This window comes from Gadus macrocephalus, chromosome 16 (assembly GCF_031168955.1).
Source record: "Gadus macrocephalus chromosome 16, ASM3116895v1".
Taxonomy (NCBI): Eukaryota; Metazoa; Chordata; class Actinopteri; order Gadiformes; family Gadidae; genus Gadus; species Gadus macrocephalus.
In genome coordinates this window covers 3,322,470-3,336,296 of record NC_082397.1, presented here as the reverse complement: position 1 = coordinate 3,336,296, position 13,827 = coordinate 3,322,470, and the positions used below count along the sequence as shown (strand labels likewise).

At 43.3% G+C, this 13,827-nt stretch overlaps 1 protein-coding gene across 1 annotated transcript in view; it reads right to left on the bottom strand.

Annotated features, from left to right (window-relative positions):
* Positions 1 to 13,232, bottom strand: part of nbeab (neurobeachin b) — a 135,104-nt gene extending 121,872 nt beyond the window's left edge. Inside the window, 1 exon segment of the mRNA XM_060075779.1 lies at positions 12,633 to 13,232. Coding sequence (XP_059931762.1) covers positions 12,633 to 12,854 — 222 coding nt within the window. The 5' untranslated portion in view covers positions 12,855 to 13,232.
* Between the last annotated feature and the right edge of the window lie 595 nt (positions 13,233 to 13,827).

Genomic DNA, 13,827 nt, shown 5'->3' with positions numbered 1-13,827 from the left:
TTTATTCACGCCTCAGTGCGTTTTACAATCCATTCTCCCACAATGCAGCTTTAGTCTTCATTTACAGATTGCCAGGCTCCCGCTGAGGGGAATTGGAAGACACTGAATAATTGAAGTCACACACACACACACACACACACACACATACACAAGAACACATACACATACACACGCAGGTCTACGCTCATGAGAATACACACACAAGAACAAAGGCACATACGTGCACGGTTGTGCAAGTACACACACCTGAAAACACACACGTGTGTGTGTGTGTGTGTGTGTGTGTGTGTGTGTGTGTGTGTGTGTGTGTGTGTGTGTGTGTGTGTGTGTGTGTGTGTGTGTGTGTGTGTGTGTGTGTGTGTGTGTGTGTGTGTACCCTGCACACAATGTGTGCGGGGTGCATCCAAGGACTAAAACATTTTTATCATCTCACAGCTACAAGGTTCTTCTAAGGGTGTGTTGTGTGGGTAATATCACACACTCCCCTGCACGGCTCTTCACAGACATCTCCAGATTGGTATGCGAGGTTGTGAGCTGTATTTAGAAACTCCCAGGTGGTCTTCATTCTGTCCACGATCAAACTAAGGAGAATGGGGTAGACGACATACGACGTTGTACTCTAACATTATTTTGGATACTCTGAAATGGGTTGTCAGACAGCTTACCGCACACACAATATGCACACACGTCTGGAGTTCAACCTGAAACAGGGGTTTTTGGTTTTCCGAAATGGGCTGGCAGAAGCTGCCCATTACACACACACACACACACACACACACACACACCCCTCTTCATCTCGCTCAAACAATCCTACCTCTGTGTCTCTTCTACAGAAGTGATTTTGTCGTCTCCTGGAGTTAAACTGCAGATGGGAATAACAGCCGGGACCAGAAAACCCCCATCGAGACCTGAAATAAACACGGATCGGGACTCCTGCCGTTCCTAAAGGTCTCTTTATGTAGATCCAGAAAATCTTTACGCTTCAGTGTACAACACGGTCCCCCCCACACACACACAATACAACTACAACTACCACAACTCCTCTTATCATTATCCACAATGATTGTTGAATTTAGTGAGTTCAGATGCATGTCATTAAGGAGTAGGTAGGGGTTATTGTGGAGCCTCTCAGCTCAATTATGCCCTTCAGTTGGAGGGTGGACATAGGGAAATGAACCCAGAAACGTTGGAATAGGAGTTGATCCCCCTACCCACTGCACCATCACTTCCCTTGTTAAAGCAGTGACTGAAAGCCAGGCTCTAGCGCTTCTAGTCAGTCCCCAAAACGCGATAATGCGATCGCATAATTCAACGCATATTCATGCGGGGGGGCGCATTTTTTTCAAATATGCCGCACTTTCACCGCATAAATTGGTTCCCGTTGGCTTGAATAGTGAAATGCAAGCCGTGCGATGTAGGGAGGTGTCCCGGTATAAAAGTTCCTGCGTTTTTTCGCAAGTTCCCGCAATTTTTGCAAGTTCCCGCAATTTCATCGCATAAATATGTCGCATATTTCATCGCAGAATTTTTCTGGAGGGACTGTAGTCTAGTGTAACAAAGCATCATATTCATCACAGATGGGGAGAGTAATGTGTGTACATCATACTAAAAGGGGAGACAGCGACTAAATTAAAATACTCTCTTCAGCCAAGTTCAACACAATGCCAATGATAAAAAAAACGGGAAAGTGTGCGTTAGTTCATTAATGGTTTAATTTATGCAATGCGGAAAGAAACAATTACCATAGGCAAACAGCGCACCATTTCCATGTATCTTTTCTAGCATTTGATGAGAGTCCAGAATACAGAGTGAGTATACAGACTTCATCTAGTGACCAAACCAGAGTAAAACCATGTACACACTAGGAATTGCACCCAGCTCTGCCGAAGGAACAGTTAATTTAGGTTTATAAAGTTGTTGATAATAATATAAAACATATGTTAATTGGGTTCACTTATTAGTGGCCGCATGGACGATCCAGAATAACTTCTGTTTATCACCACAGAGGGGTGGAACATGGCCTTAAAGTCCCGCGCTGCTATTATCTAATTTAATAGGACTGCTCCAAACACATTTCTGCAACATCCACTCTCGATGGACTGGCAGTCTGTACACAATGGAGAATGCAAATCCCGGACCAATTGTCCAACCTTTTCCAAGTTAATGTGTGGAAAGTAAACTATATTTTCAATGCAGACAGCGATGTTGTCTCAACACAAGACAATGAAGCACAAATCCCTTCGAAGGGTTTTGGGGTCGATGTTAAATTGATAACGTTAGTGAACTCACTTTCTTACGACAAATGTACTTACTGCAAGTCCCTTTGGATAAAAGCGTCTGCTAAATGCCCTAAATGTAAATGTAACAGAATGCAGATGAGTCCTTATCCAACTTCAGTGTGTGCGAAGATCTCTTTATTTGTAAGACAAGGTCTTATCCGACCTACACATCAAAACCCTGCCAACTCGTCCTCTTCCTTCAATGGGCCACTGCTGCAGAAAAGAAGCCACAGATAATCGGACATGCAACGAGAACATAGAGGTAACACACAATGAGTCAATTCAACGCACACTCACACACCACTCCATGATCACAGAGCCATCAGACAGGCAGGATGGCCCCTAAGACACCAGCTGTCCACAGTGCTAGTCATCAGTAGCTGATAACCTTTGAACCAGAGACAGACCAGAGGGTAATCTGGTAGCTGGTCTAGCACGTGTCCCTGGGACCAACTCCAAACCACGGCCCACAGACATTTAAATTCTACCCTCATATTTTACACACCGTCAACAATTCCGCTGAATAGTGAAATGCAAGCCGTGCGATGTAGGGAGGTGTCCCGGTATAAAAAATGCAATCGGTTTTGTATGACCTTGTCACAATATGGTTATACGATGGGGAGAAGGATGTTTTATTTATCTGCAGCGACCACATGGCTGGGAGGATTCCTGCAAGCAGTTTTCATCTCAGGTTGTTCAATAAACAGCTTTGTATTATTATATTTATTTTGATGCGTGTCTGATGATGGATTTCATCTTTGCCTGTTTATAGATTGACTTAGATTGAACAGTTGGAATGAAAAAGCTCTGTTGATAAAGAGGAAAAATCAAATCCCGGCTTTCAATAAAGTGTAATTGAATGGATGGATGGATGGATGGATATCCATCCATTCAATAGAGAAACAGATGAAACCAAATGTGGAGTACAGCTGGCCACAAGACTGAGGGGAGAGGAGATCAGTAGGAAGCTTAGGGGCTTCAGCCCACGACATCAGGGAACACGACACCACTTGGTCAAACAGACATTCACTCCAAGTTTAGCAGATCTCCCCTCCCCTAATCTCCCCCCCTCCTCAAATCTTTCTCATCACCCTACACCCCACACACACACACACACACACACACACACACACACACACACACACACACACACACACACACACACACACACACACACACACACACACACACACACACACACACACACACACACTTACTAAGCAAGAGCGGTTCTCTGATCCTCCAAGTCTGTCTTCAATACGGACCCCCCCCTTCACCATTTCACTATCTCCCTTCCCTCTGATGCTCTTTTCCCCTTTCTTTTCCCCTTTCTTTCCCTCTCCCTCTCTCTCTCTCCCTTCTTCCCTCTCTCGCCCTCCCTCTCATCTAATACTGTACACATCATCTTCAGCCAAATGTCAGCACCGTAATCCTTCCTCACACTCAACTCTGGAACTCCAGCGTCCAGCCGCCTATGACATCCAGCTGGCTCTGCTGGCTCCAGAGTCGTCGTCCCGCCCCCCCCCCCGCCCCGCGTGCAGCTCCTCTAAGCTTCGGACCACCATAGCGGATGGCAACAAAACCCTTGTTCAATTCTGTAGCAAAGGTCCCGAAGGTCATCGCATTGGAGCAGAGTCCCGAGTATGAGGCAGGCGTTACTCTGAGTGTGTGGCGTCAAAAAGACACGGATGCGTTTGTGACTCTTGTGCGCGCTCGGCATGACGCAACACAACACAACACAAAATCACTCCCCTCAGGGGCCGTACTCGCTCGCAGAAGAAGAAGAAGTCCATCCGTCACTATCAATCACCTCTACCCACTGGTAGGCTCCATCACACATCCGAGTGTGCACCCCCACTTGGAATGTCACCAAAGGGTGAAATCGACTTTACAATTGCTTGTAACAACTAATCTGCATCGCACCTGGCGGTAAAATAGGGACCCTCTAAATCTAAATAAAAAGCAGGCGTCACGGTGACTGGTGTCACCGTGACGCACAACCCCACGCAGTGTCTTCCCTCATTATGCTGATCTCCGGGTATTAATGATAATCCACACGCCTAACTCTCTCTCTAAGCCACTCCATTATGTCCCTCGCCCAACATGTTCCTCGTCCGCGGGTAATGGAGAGCTGTAGCCCCGCGGCATCATGGGAAAAAATAAACAGCCGACATGGAGCTGCAGATGGACTACATTAACCTTTAACAAAAGGAGAGGTCTGGACAGAGGAACAGGAAGCTAGAACAGGCTGAACCAATCAGCACAGCCGCTGCTGATTCAAAAAGCCCAAAAGTCCTGCACCAAGAGGACAGAGCATGATATTCATTATTAATATGATACTATATATTATTAATGTTACGTATAATATAACTGGGAAGTGTATGTGAAATGTGTAAGTGAAACTAAAGGGTAGACTCTGTGTTTGAGGGTTGTTATTTGAATATCATAGTATGTGGAGAGACCCAGAATTTGAGATAGTGAGAGTTTAATATTCTGTCGATTTGGAAAGAATTCTTTATTGTATCACGTCGCACAAACTGCAATGCGTAATGACATGGCAGCACATCTAACCACAAAACAATTAGAGATTACCTCTACCTCAACCTGACGCAATTGGTTTGAGGCTAATTGGCCATTGCAACTACAAACAACCTTTCCAGCCCCTTCTGGGTGGACTCCTCTGCGTCGTTTTTCATCACACCACAATAGATATTTTATCATTCGGTAATTTATCCAAAGCAACATAGTCCCCTCAGATACATGTCATTAAGGAGCAGGTAGAGGTAAGGGCCCTTTCGCACTAATACCTACAGGTAGACTGTGGGCACTGAGAATCAAACCCAGTACCTTTCTCTGGGTGTCGTCGCAGCCTCTAACAACCTCCAAGTCATTCAGAGTGGAGTAACCTTGTAGGGACAATTCACAAAACAATAAACTTTTACAACCGTGACAAGGTTTAGAAAACTCAAGGTTACACCCGTTTTTAAATTGCCTGCACTCAAGTAAATATTATTTCTGGAGTTATGACCAGACAGGAATATTATTATTATGAGATCATTGTGTTACGTCCCAAGCTTATTTCAAGCCCAACTTAAATAAAACAACATAGTGCAGGGCATTGGTTAATGTGTTAAACTCCCAACCAAATGGTACTGTGTTCGTTCCTCAATGTCTGCTAACTCCTACCTGCTCCTTTATGACTGTCAATGCAGCTTTGGACTAAAGCGTCCCAAAAGCCCAAAAACAATAAGTAAATGGGAAGAACCAATGGAAGTATCTGATCCAGTTGACACCGTCAAGGTTTAACAACCCAATAAAAACAACACGGACTCCCTTAACAGAAGAACCTGTCTTCTAAATTGCAATATAACAGTGGTAGGTTTACTTGTCTTTTCTGTGTGCCTTTGCGCAAATCTGAGTGCCTTTATTCTAGAGAGCTGAGCTTATGGCAGAGGCAACACAATAACACCCTGGCTGAGGCTCGATAGCTTGCTATGATGCTAACTCAACGCGGGATTAGCGTGGGAGCTACCTGTGCTGCTTTTTTGTACTTTGATTTTTCATAAAACACCTTGTGTAACCAAAACCCATTCAAGTCAAGACATATTTCAATGCAACAGTTTTAGTCAAGATCAGGGCCCTAACCATGATTTGGAGGGGGGGCTGATGATGACCAGACGGCGGACAAGCGGTAACAACTGTAAACGGAATTAAGCATGCTGGCTAATGGCATGGTTAAGATCAGTTGAATGTAGGAACAGTTTAAAGTTTGCCTGGTCAGGACCAGTAGACATAACTATGCCTAGTTAAGACCTGTTTGAATGAAACGATGCCTACTAGTTAAGACCTGTTTGAATGAAACTAGCTCTAATTAAAACAATTCTGAATGAAACTAGGTTGAGTTAAAAACAGACTAAATGTCAGGTCATGGAGATCATGGAGGACAACATAACCCATCTCTGTACACAACACTGCAGTGTCTCTGGGAAAGACTCCGGGCTGATGTTGCCTAGTTTCATCCAGCAATCAGTCAGAGCGTGGAGGTTTAGCGCTGGTAATTTACCGTGAGGACGTTGTCTAGACGGAAACCAGACCCGAGATTTATCTTTGTACCAAGCTTCGACCTAGATAAAATATCAGGGTTAAGACTGAGATGGTGGACGAAAGCCCCTTGAGAAAACCATGGCAACAACATTAAAGGTCAGGACCACTTTCCGCTGCTCCAGGAGGCCTTGAGGTAAGACGTTGAGGGATCAAACCAAGAACCTTTTGGCTGGTAGGAAAAACACCCTTGCCACAAGACTATCAAAAACCAGACAGCAGTTGGCCAGTCAGGCCATCAGGGACAGAGGGACAGAGGGACAGAGGGACAGAGGGACAGACAGACAGACAGACAGACAGACAGAGGGACACCTACCAAAGGAAATTAATCATTGAAGTTCCTCTTGGGTATATTCCCATAATGCATCAGTGTTGGCGTCTGATTGAACCCACAGAAGCCAGAAGCCGACGGCAGACATTTGCATGTTAAGGAGTTTATCCTCTGCCCTTATGAAGTCAAACTCACAAGTCTGAAGGTAGTAGGAAGCACTTTAAACGTCTTTCACTTTCTATGTTTTGGCTACCAACAGTGCCAAATAAATTGATCCAGTGCCAAATAAATGTATGCGCAGGTGGAAATTGCAGTTATATCACTGCTCAGCATTTGATGTTCCCCTGAATCTTACCAACAATACGAAAACTAACTTTCCCTTTGAAGGAACACCATCGATGGAAGAGCTAGAGCCCTGCACGACATGGTGCAAGATAAATGACTCATGGCTGCCAAAAAAAACCACGAACACAGCGCGCAGCGAGGTGTAGGTGTACCCAGGCCTTGATCTGGGACGGGAAAAATACATTGCAGGATGCCCTCTGGGCCCCTGAAAATCCCGCTGGAATTACTTTCTAAAAACAATCCCACGTTACAAAGCAAACAACAACAACCACCACAGGATCCCATTTCGGCTTTATGTAACGCCGTCGGATTATCAGTCAGCGATCAGAACAAACGCCTGTAGAGGCCCAACTGGAGGAGCGCAGAAATTAACTGGAGGCGGCGGCATTTCAGTATTTTATCCGCACACCGACGCGGATTTGGAAACAATTCTCTGTACACAATGAAAGAGGCTTTGTCCGAGCAGCGGTAAGCTAATGAAAAATCCTAGGCTGGTTGTTTGTATTCTAAGACGAGGGATGGCCGGGTGTCAAGTTGGAAGAGGGTTTTGTCTGGGAAATCAAAAGGCATTCAATATGAATGAAAGGCGGCCAGGGGGGCGCATGGAGACTAGCAGGTCGCTCACCCGTTCATGTTATTGATCAATTATTAATCACCCAACTATATGGATGGTTTGTTGACAGAGCTGAGGTAAGCTGAGGGGGAGATATATTTGTAGATGGAAAGGTTTCTATTAGAAAACCATCCGTCTACAGGATTCCCTCTATTTTTCCTACAAATGTAACTTTCTAATACATTAGTTTTAAAGGTTTTGTCGACATTTGAGGTTTTGTTTATCTTTTTGTGTTTTAAGGTCTAAAGTTAGGAGGGGTTGTTTTTTACCATTGTGACATGACATGACAGGTCTTTAATCAATTTCCTGAGAACACTTGTAGAAACAAAATGTGAGAAAGATGAAGTGACATTGGAAAAGGAGTGACTACAGCAAACCATTTGAGATGGTTTGTCTGAAGAACAGAGAACTTCTCGGAGAAGCAGCCGGAATAGTCTTGACTTGACGCTTCTCCATGGGGAACCTTGTTAGTTCGACATTAAAGGAGAACCTTTAAACTGCAGGAATATGTTCAAGTTCTTCAGCTTTCCATATAATTATCGGCACTTGATTCAACTCATAATGTTCTAAACAAGCCATTGGATTGGACTTCTTTGATGTTGTTTCCTGCAAAATGAGTTGGGAGTTACAGAGGTGTAACTCCCTGGGGGGTAAGAAAGTAAATGTCCTCCGTGTTATTTTGTTTATTCCACGATCCCAGAGAGTAAATAAATTAGAGGAATCAACAGATTGAGAACAGGGTGGAGCAAAACCATGACTCTACTTTTACTTTCCAAAAAATACATGCAGTACCATTTACTGGGTTATTTGTGACAAACTTCACACTTGTCACATATTATACTAGGTAGCTCAATGAAGGCACCGCACAGAAACCGGTCATAATTGTGTTTGCCAAACACCCGCTGTGTAAGTCCTCTGGCCAAACAAGCACTCATCTGTATACATTTCTTTAGACCCTCGACAGAGTATTATTATGATTGGTCGACGCAAACCCCACCCCACTTTGAGAAAGGTCAGCGACCTTTTACAACAATCTTACATTCCTTTGTGGTGCCACATAAATACCATGAGAAAGCTGGTAAATATGAGTCTGTGTGTGAAGAGACACGGTCACTGCTGTGATGTCTCCTGTGCTGAGTTATTTGCATGTCGTGGTGGCAGACGACGACACCCTGGGAGGCTATCACTGCCATCCCTCAAACCTGTCTGAAGCCAAACAACGACCAACAGAAGGTTCGATTTGTCAAATGATGCGCTGCGTGATGCAGCAATTCAACGTGACAATATTTACACATCAGTCATGAGCCAAAATATAACTTCTCATTTTTAAAGGTGACACAAGGAATCCAGGCACTCTTAAGAAATTGCACTGAAAAATCTGCTATTTTCAGCTCATACATATATAATATATAATAATATAATCAAGGATGGACATGTATGCATGCTTTGGCGACATTAATAATTCACAAAAAAATGCTGATAATTAGCAAATGCTGATTGCTGATTATTTGTTGTTCTGCTTCAAAATGGCAGTCTATGTCAAGACTTTCAATCACCATCATTACAGGTGGTACTGTGATTTGCATAGACTTGAAAAAACAGAATTAACAGCAAAATGGTCTTCAATAAAAGAGGAGTTATTTTAACAGTTTAAATTCAAATGAAATGCCGAAAGGAGCCATCACTATGGATTTTCCCTCTGCCACAAAAAATACAATACAAGATCTGATAATGTGAACATTTCAAATATTTGTTAATGGAAAAGCCAAGGAAAAACCAACTATTAAGCAATATCACAACATTAAACACCCCGAACAATATCTAGCTTAAGTCATATCGATATAAACAATATTAAAAAGAACCTAGCTCTCAAAAAATGGCAGGCTTAAATAAAACTCACAGTATATAGGAGTATACCAAAAGTAAGGACTATGAAAACTCGCAAACTAGCAGAGGCAATAGCCTTGTTTTTAGCGCTGACGAACTGCAGAAATGATATCCAGATGGTTGGGGAATCACGATCAGTCTTTTTATTTTGGGTTCCTCTGCCATGCAAAGCCTGCCTGTTGGCAAGGATTGGGATTGTTAGACCTAAAACACTCCCAAAATTAATCATGGTGGGAAAAGTGGTCGGATACCTGGAGATAATGGTCTTAAATAAACATGGCCCACCAGCCAATGGCAGAAGATAAGATCATTTGGCAAGTAAAAAACAATGCATACAATCTTTTAAATATGTAAAAGATTGCTTGGCCGGAAGTTTTCTCATCTTTGGCAGGTAAAAAGAAAAAATCAAGAAGTAATTTTGGAGCCTGCTTGAGATATCTACAACCATAGGTAAAGCCAGAGAGATTAATTAACCAGCTACGACTTTTAACTATTAAGTAATTTACAACAATACTCTAATCCAACGTCACTTAATGTGACTCCAAATACATGAGATCAAGGAGCAGCTTCGGTTTAGGGGCTTCGTGGCTAGGCCAACTCCATGATCCACGTCCCTCCCTACGAGATTTGATGATGGCTGCAAGATCTATGGCCTATGTGGGGCCATCTTTTCTGCTAGATGTTTTAACATTTTATCTAAAATAAACACAATGTATTGCTTTTAAATCTATAGAAAAATGCATTGAATATTATGCCTCCACATGATGTCAATGTATTATTCAGTATATTCGGTATACCACTTCATTGAAGATTTTAGAGTCTGTTGACTCATCAGCTGATCAGTTTGTTTGTGTAAAATATACTTTTAATACAAAGAATCGAATTAAAATAGTACCAATCTCGTTACCACTAGAATAGTTCCAATGTCTTCAAAAATGTTAAAACATTTTAGTAGCATTAAGAGATACTACAGGAGTGATGGAATAACTTTTAGGTTTTTTATTTTACATGCAGCCTGACTTATTTTTGGACTTACAATTGCCCCCCCAAATACTGTTAAAATTATACCCACCAAGGGGTACTTTCGAGTGTTGTCCTTATAAGTGGTGAACGTAACTCAATTGTATGATTAAATAATGCTCATAAATGTGCTTCTTATATCAAAATAAGTCTAGTGTATTTCAAGCAGGTCTGTAGGAAAATGTAATGCATGTTAAAATTGACCCCTCTCCCTCCCACCACTTTTTTTTTTTTTTTTCTGGGACTAATGGGCTCTCGGCTCACCTGTAAACATCCTGTCAATTAACTTTCAAATAAGTGTTGCATTAACGCTTAATAAGCAGGTGACCGGGTAACCCCATCAGCCAATCAGAGGTAATTCATGCAGTAGCACGTGCTTAACCTGGAGAGAGTCATCGAATGCAAACCAATCTGTTAGGGTTTGGTGCTCCTTTAGAGTTATGCACGATAATAACATAAAGAACAGCACATAGTAGAACCTCCAGGCTCTGGTACTAAACTGTTAGTTTAGTAGTTTCTGCAGCTGTTTACACGGCTGCTTAGGGGGTACCACGAGAGTATATCCACCACCACACACCCCAAACCTAGAACAAATAAACACTTTTTAATTCGCTATTGAGATTTCAGGGACTGAGAACAGCACTTGACAATGTGCTATCCCAATATGTGGAGAAATGTATAAGACAAAGTGCCCTTGCTTAGAAGACAAACGCTGATGAACAAAAACCCTCTCAAGCTCCAATTGAGAAACGCAAACAAAAGCCCATGGCTTGGTAAGAAAGGTTTAAAAATAAAATGACATCGGCGGCGAAGGTAAATCATGTTGTGCTGCTTTGGGAGACACCGCAGAACACAACAGTGGTGGTAATTATTCACAAGAGGTGGAGCTTGAGGTTTTACCTTGTCTTACTTCTGCGGCTCCCAAACTGTTTTGGCCAGTAACCCCATTTTGAGGTCTGACTATTATAACCCGAGCCTTTCAATCAAATTTGTTTTGTTGCATCATCAAGTATTGACACTATTGACCCAGCGGCCAACTTGTTACCGCCTTGGTTCTTAGCGCTAACTGGGTTTGGGAACTGAATCTGTTACCACGCATCCAGTTCCCCCTCCCAGCTGGTGTTTAAAAACAAGGCGGAAACAAAATGGCCGCCAAAAAGGCTCATAGCATTTAAATCGGCAAGACCCTGTGACCCCATGCATATCAGGCCAGCCCGATTAGGGTCCTGACCCACAGGTTGGGAACCGCTGTTTTAGGATTATCAGAACCAAAAGCTAAATGGGTTTAAAGCGCTGTGCATATGTTTACATTTAACTTAATGTTGTCTTACTTTAGACATCTCTAAGATCTTCTGGCCCCAAGAAAACACAATAACCAAATCATTGGAAGTCATTCTGGATATCATATCTCTTCTACATTTGTCAAACATACAGAAAGACCAGGAATGAAGCCCAACCGTAGTGGACAGAATTTATTTCCAAGTAAAACTGGATGGAAACTCTGCTGTTGTAAATAAATGCAACTTGCTGGCAATAATAACTGTGGCAATAATAACGTTGTAAATGACCACGTAATTTTAGCCATTATCCATTTGATGAGATGGACAATGTTACCGATCTACTCCGATAAGGTTGCGATCAACAGCATCTTATTCGCAATCGCAACACACGCAGTAGTCATAAAGGGCAGCTCGTTCAGCTCACAGCAGGGGGCCCTCATCAGTGCAACACGCACTGCATTACCTGTACACACCAACTTATGAAAACTGACCATAGCTGGCAATTTGAACTCTAAACAAAGTGGCCCCCACACACCCACAAACCCACACCCCTCGGGTCCGTTTTCTGCTTTCCCTGTGTTAGTAAAGTTGTTTTTTGTTTTTCATAATCTAAAAGGTTCGTTATTATATCTTTCCCTTACATATACCAGTAAATGACACACACACACACACACACACACACACACACACACACACACACACACACACACACACACACACACACACACACACACACACACACACACACACACACACACACACAATGCTGTGACCAAAAATATGAATAGACCAATTCTGTGCATTCTTTTCAAATAAAACTCAAAAAACATCCTTACAAGATTCAACACCGTCTCCACGATGTCCCGGTCGCTGACCTGTCCGACCTGAACCAAGCCGTCCAGCACGGCGAATTTCATCTGGATATTGCGGATCGGAACTGACGGATCGATCATCCCGACCGGCAGAACTACCTGCGGTCCGCAGGCAGACGTCCTTCGCTCATCTTCCCCGCGACCCCGAGCGGTCTGGCGGGCAGGGAGAGACACCGAGCCCGGCATGGTCCCCCCGGTAATCACGGTGGTGGACGATATCCGCGTCTCCGGAGTCTCTGGAGGAGATTAAGTCGGTTGGACTTCACTGGACAACAGCACCAGTAGATCGATGAGAATATTTAAATCCAAAAACCGGTTGAAACAGCACACTGTTCAATCAACTAACCAGTCAATCACTATTTACCGCACAGCACGCACGCGAGCGGTGGAAACACTGACACCAGCGTGTCAACAGTGCAGCACGAGGGAAGGAGGGAGGGAGGGAGGGAGGGGGGTTTCTGCGGTTTCTCGCGCTCCTCCGCCGGTAAACGGGACGGACAGACGCCACGCGCGGTGCCCACCGAGCTGCGCGTGGCTCGAGGTGTGCTCCTGTTTTTTTTTTTTTTTTTACATTATTTTAGAATTTCAGCGTCATCTGGCGCCCCCTGCCGACCGACCGAGAACGTGCTCCGGCTGAACGTCCATTCAGTCTATAATAATTAGTGTCATTGTTTTAATTATGACAAAAAGCAGTCTACTATATTTACCTGTATATAATTTTTTATATTTATTTGTTAAGTATATTAAAAGAGAGAGAGAGAGAGAGAGAGAGAGAGAGAGAGAGAGAGAGAGAGAGAGAGAGAGAGAGAGAGAGAGAGAGAGAGAGAGAGAGAGAGAGAAAAGATAAAGTTAGATGGAGACTGATGTTGACATTAGGACCAGACAAATAATATGAATCCTGCGATTGCAGGATTCACACCGGTAAGCTAGTCATCTAGACCTACATCCTGTCCTGCTTTTAACAGGCTAATTTTTCTCCTCTCATAGTTGTCAAAGTGTCTTAATGTGTGGAAGGTGTTATAAGAAGCAATGCCTTTATAGACAGGGCAATAGGTGTTAAATGTGCTTGGAACATATTTCCAAACGACCTTCTCGATCTCAAATTGAACACCGTAGTGTAGGCCTCCACGAATCAAAACGGGTATTTCGGTTTCCAATC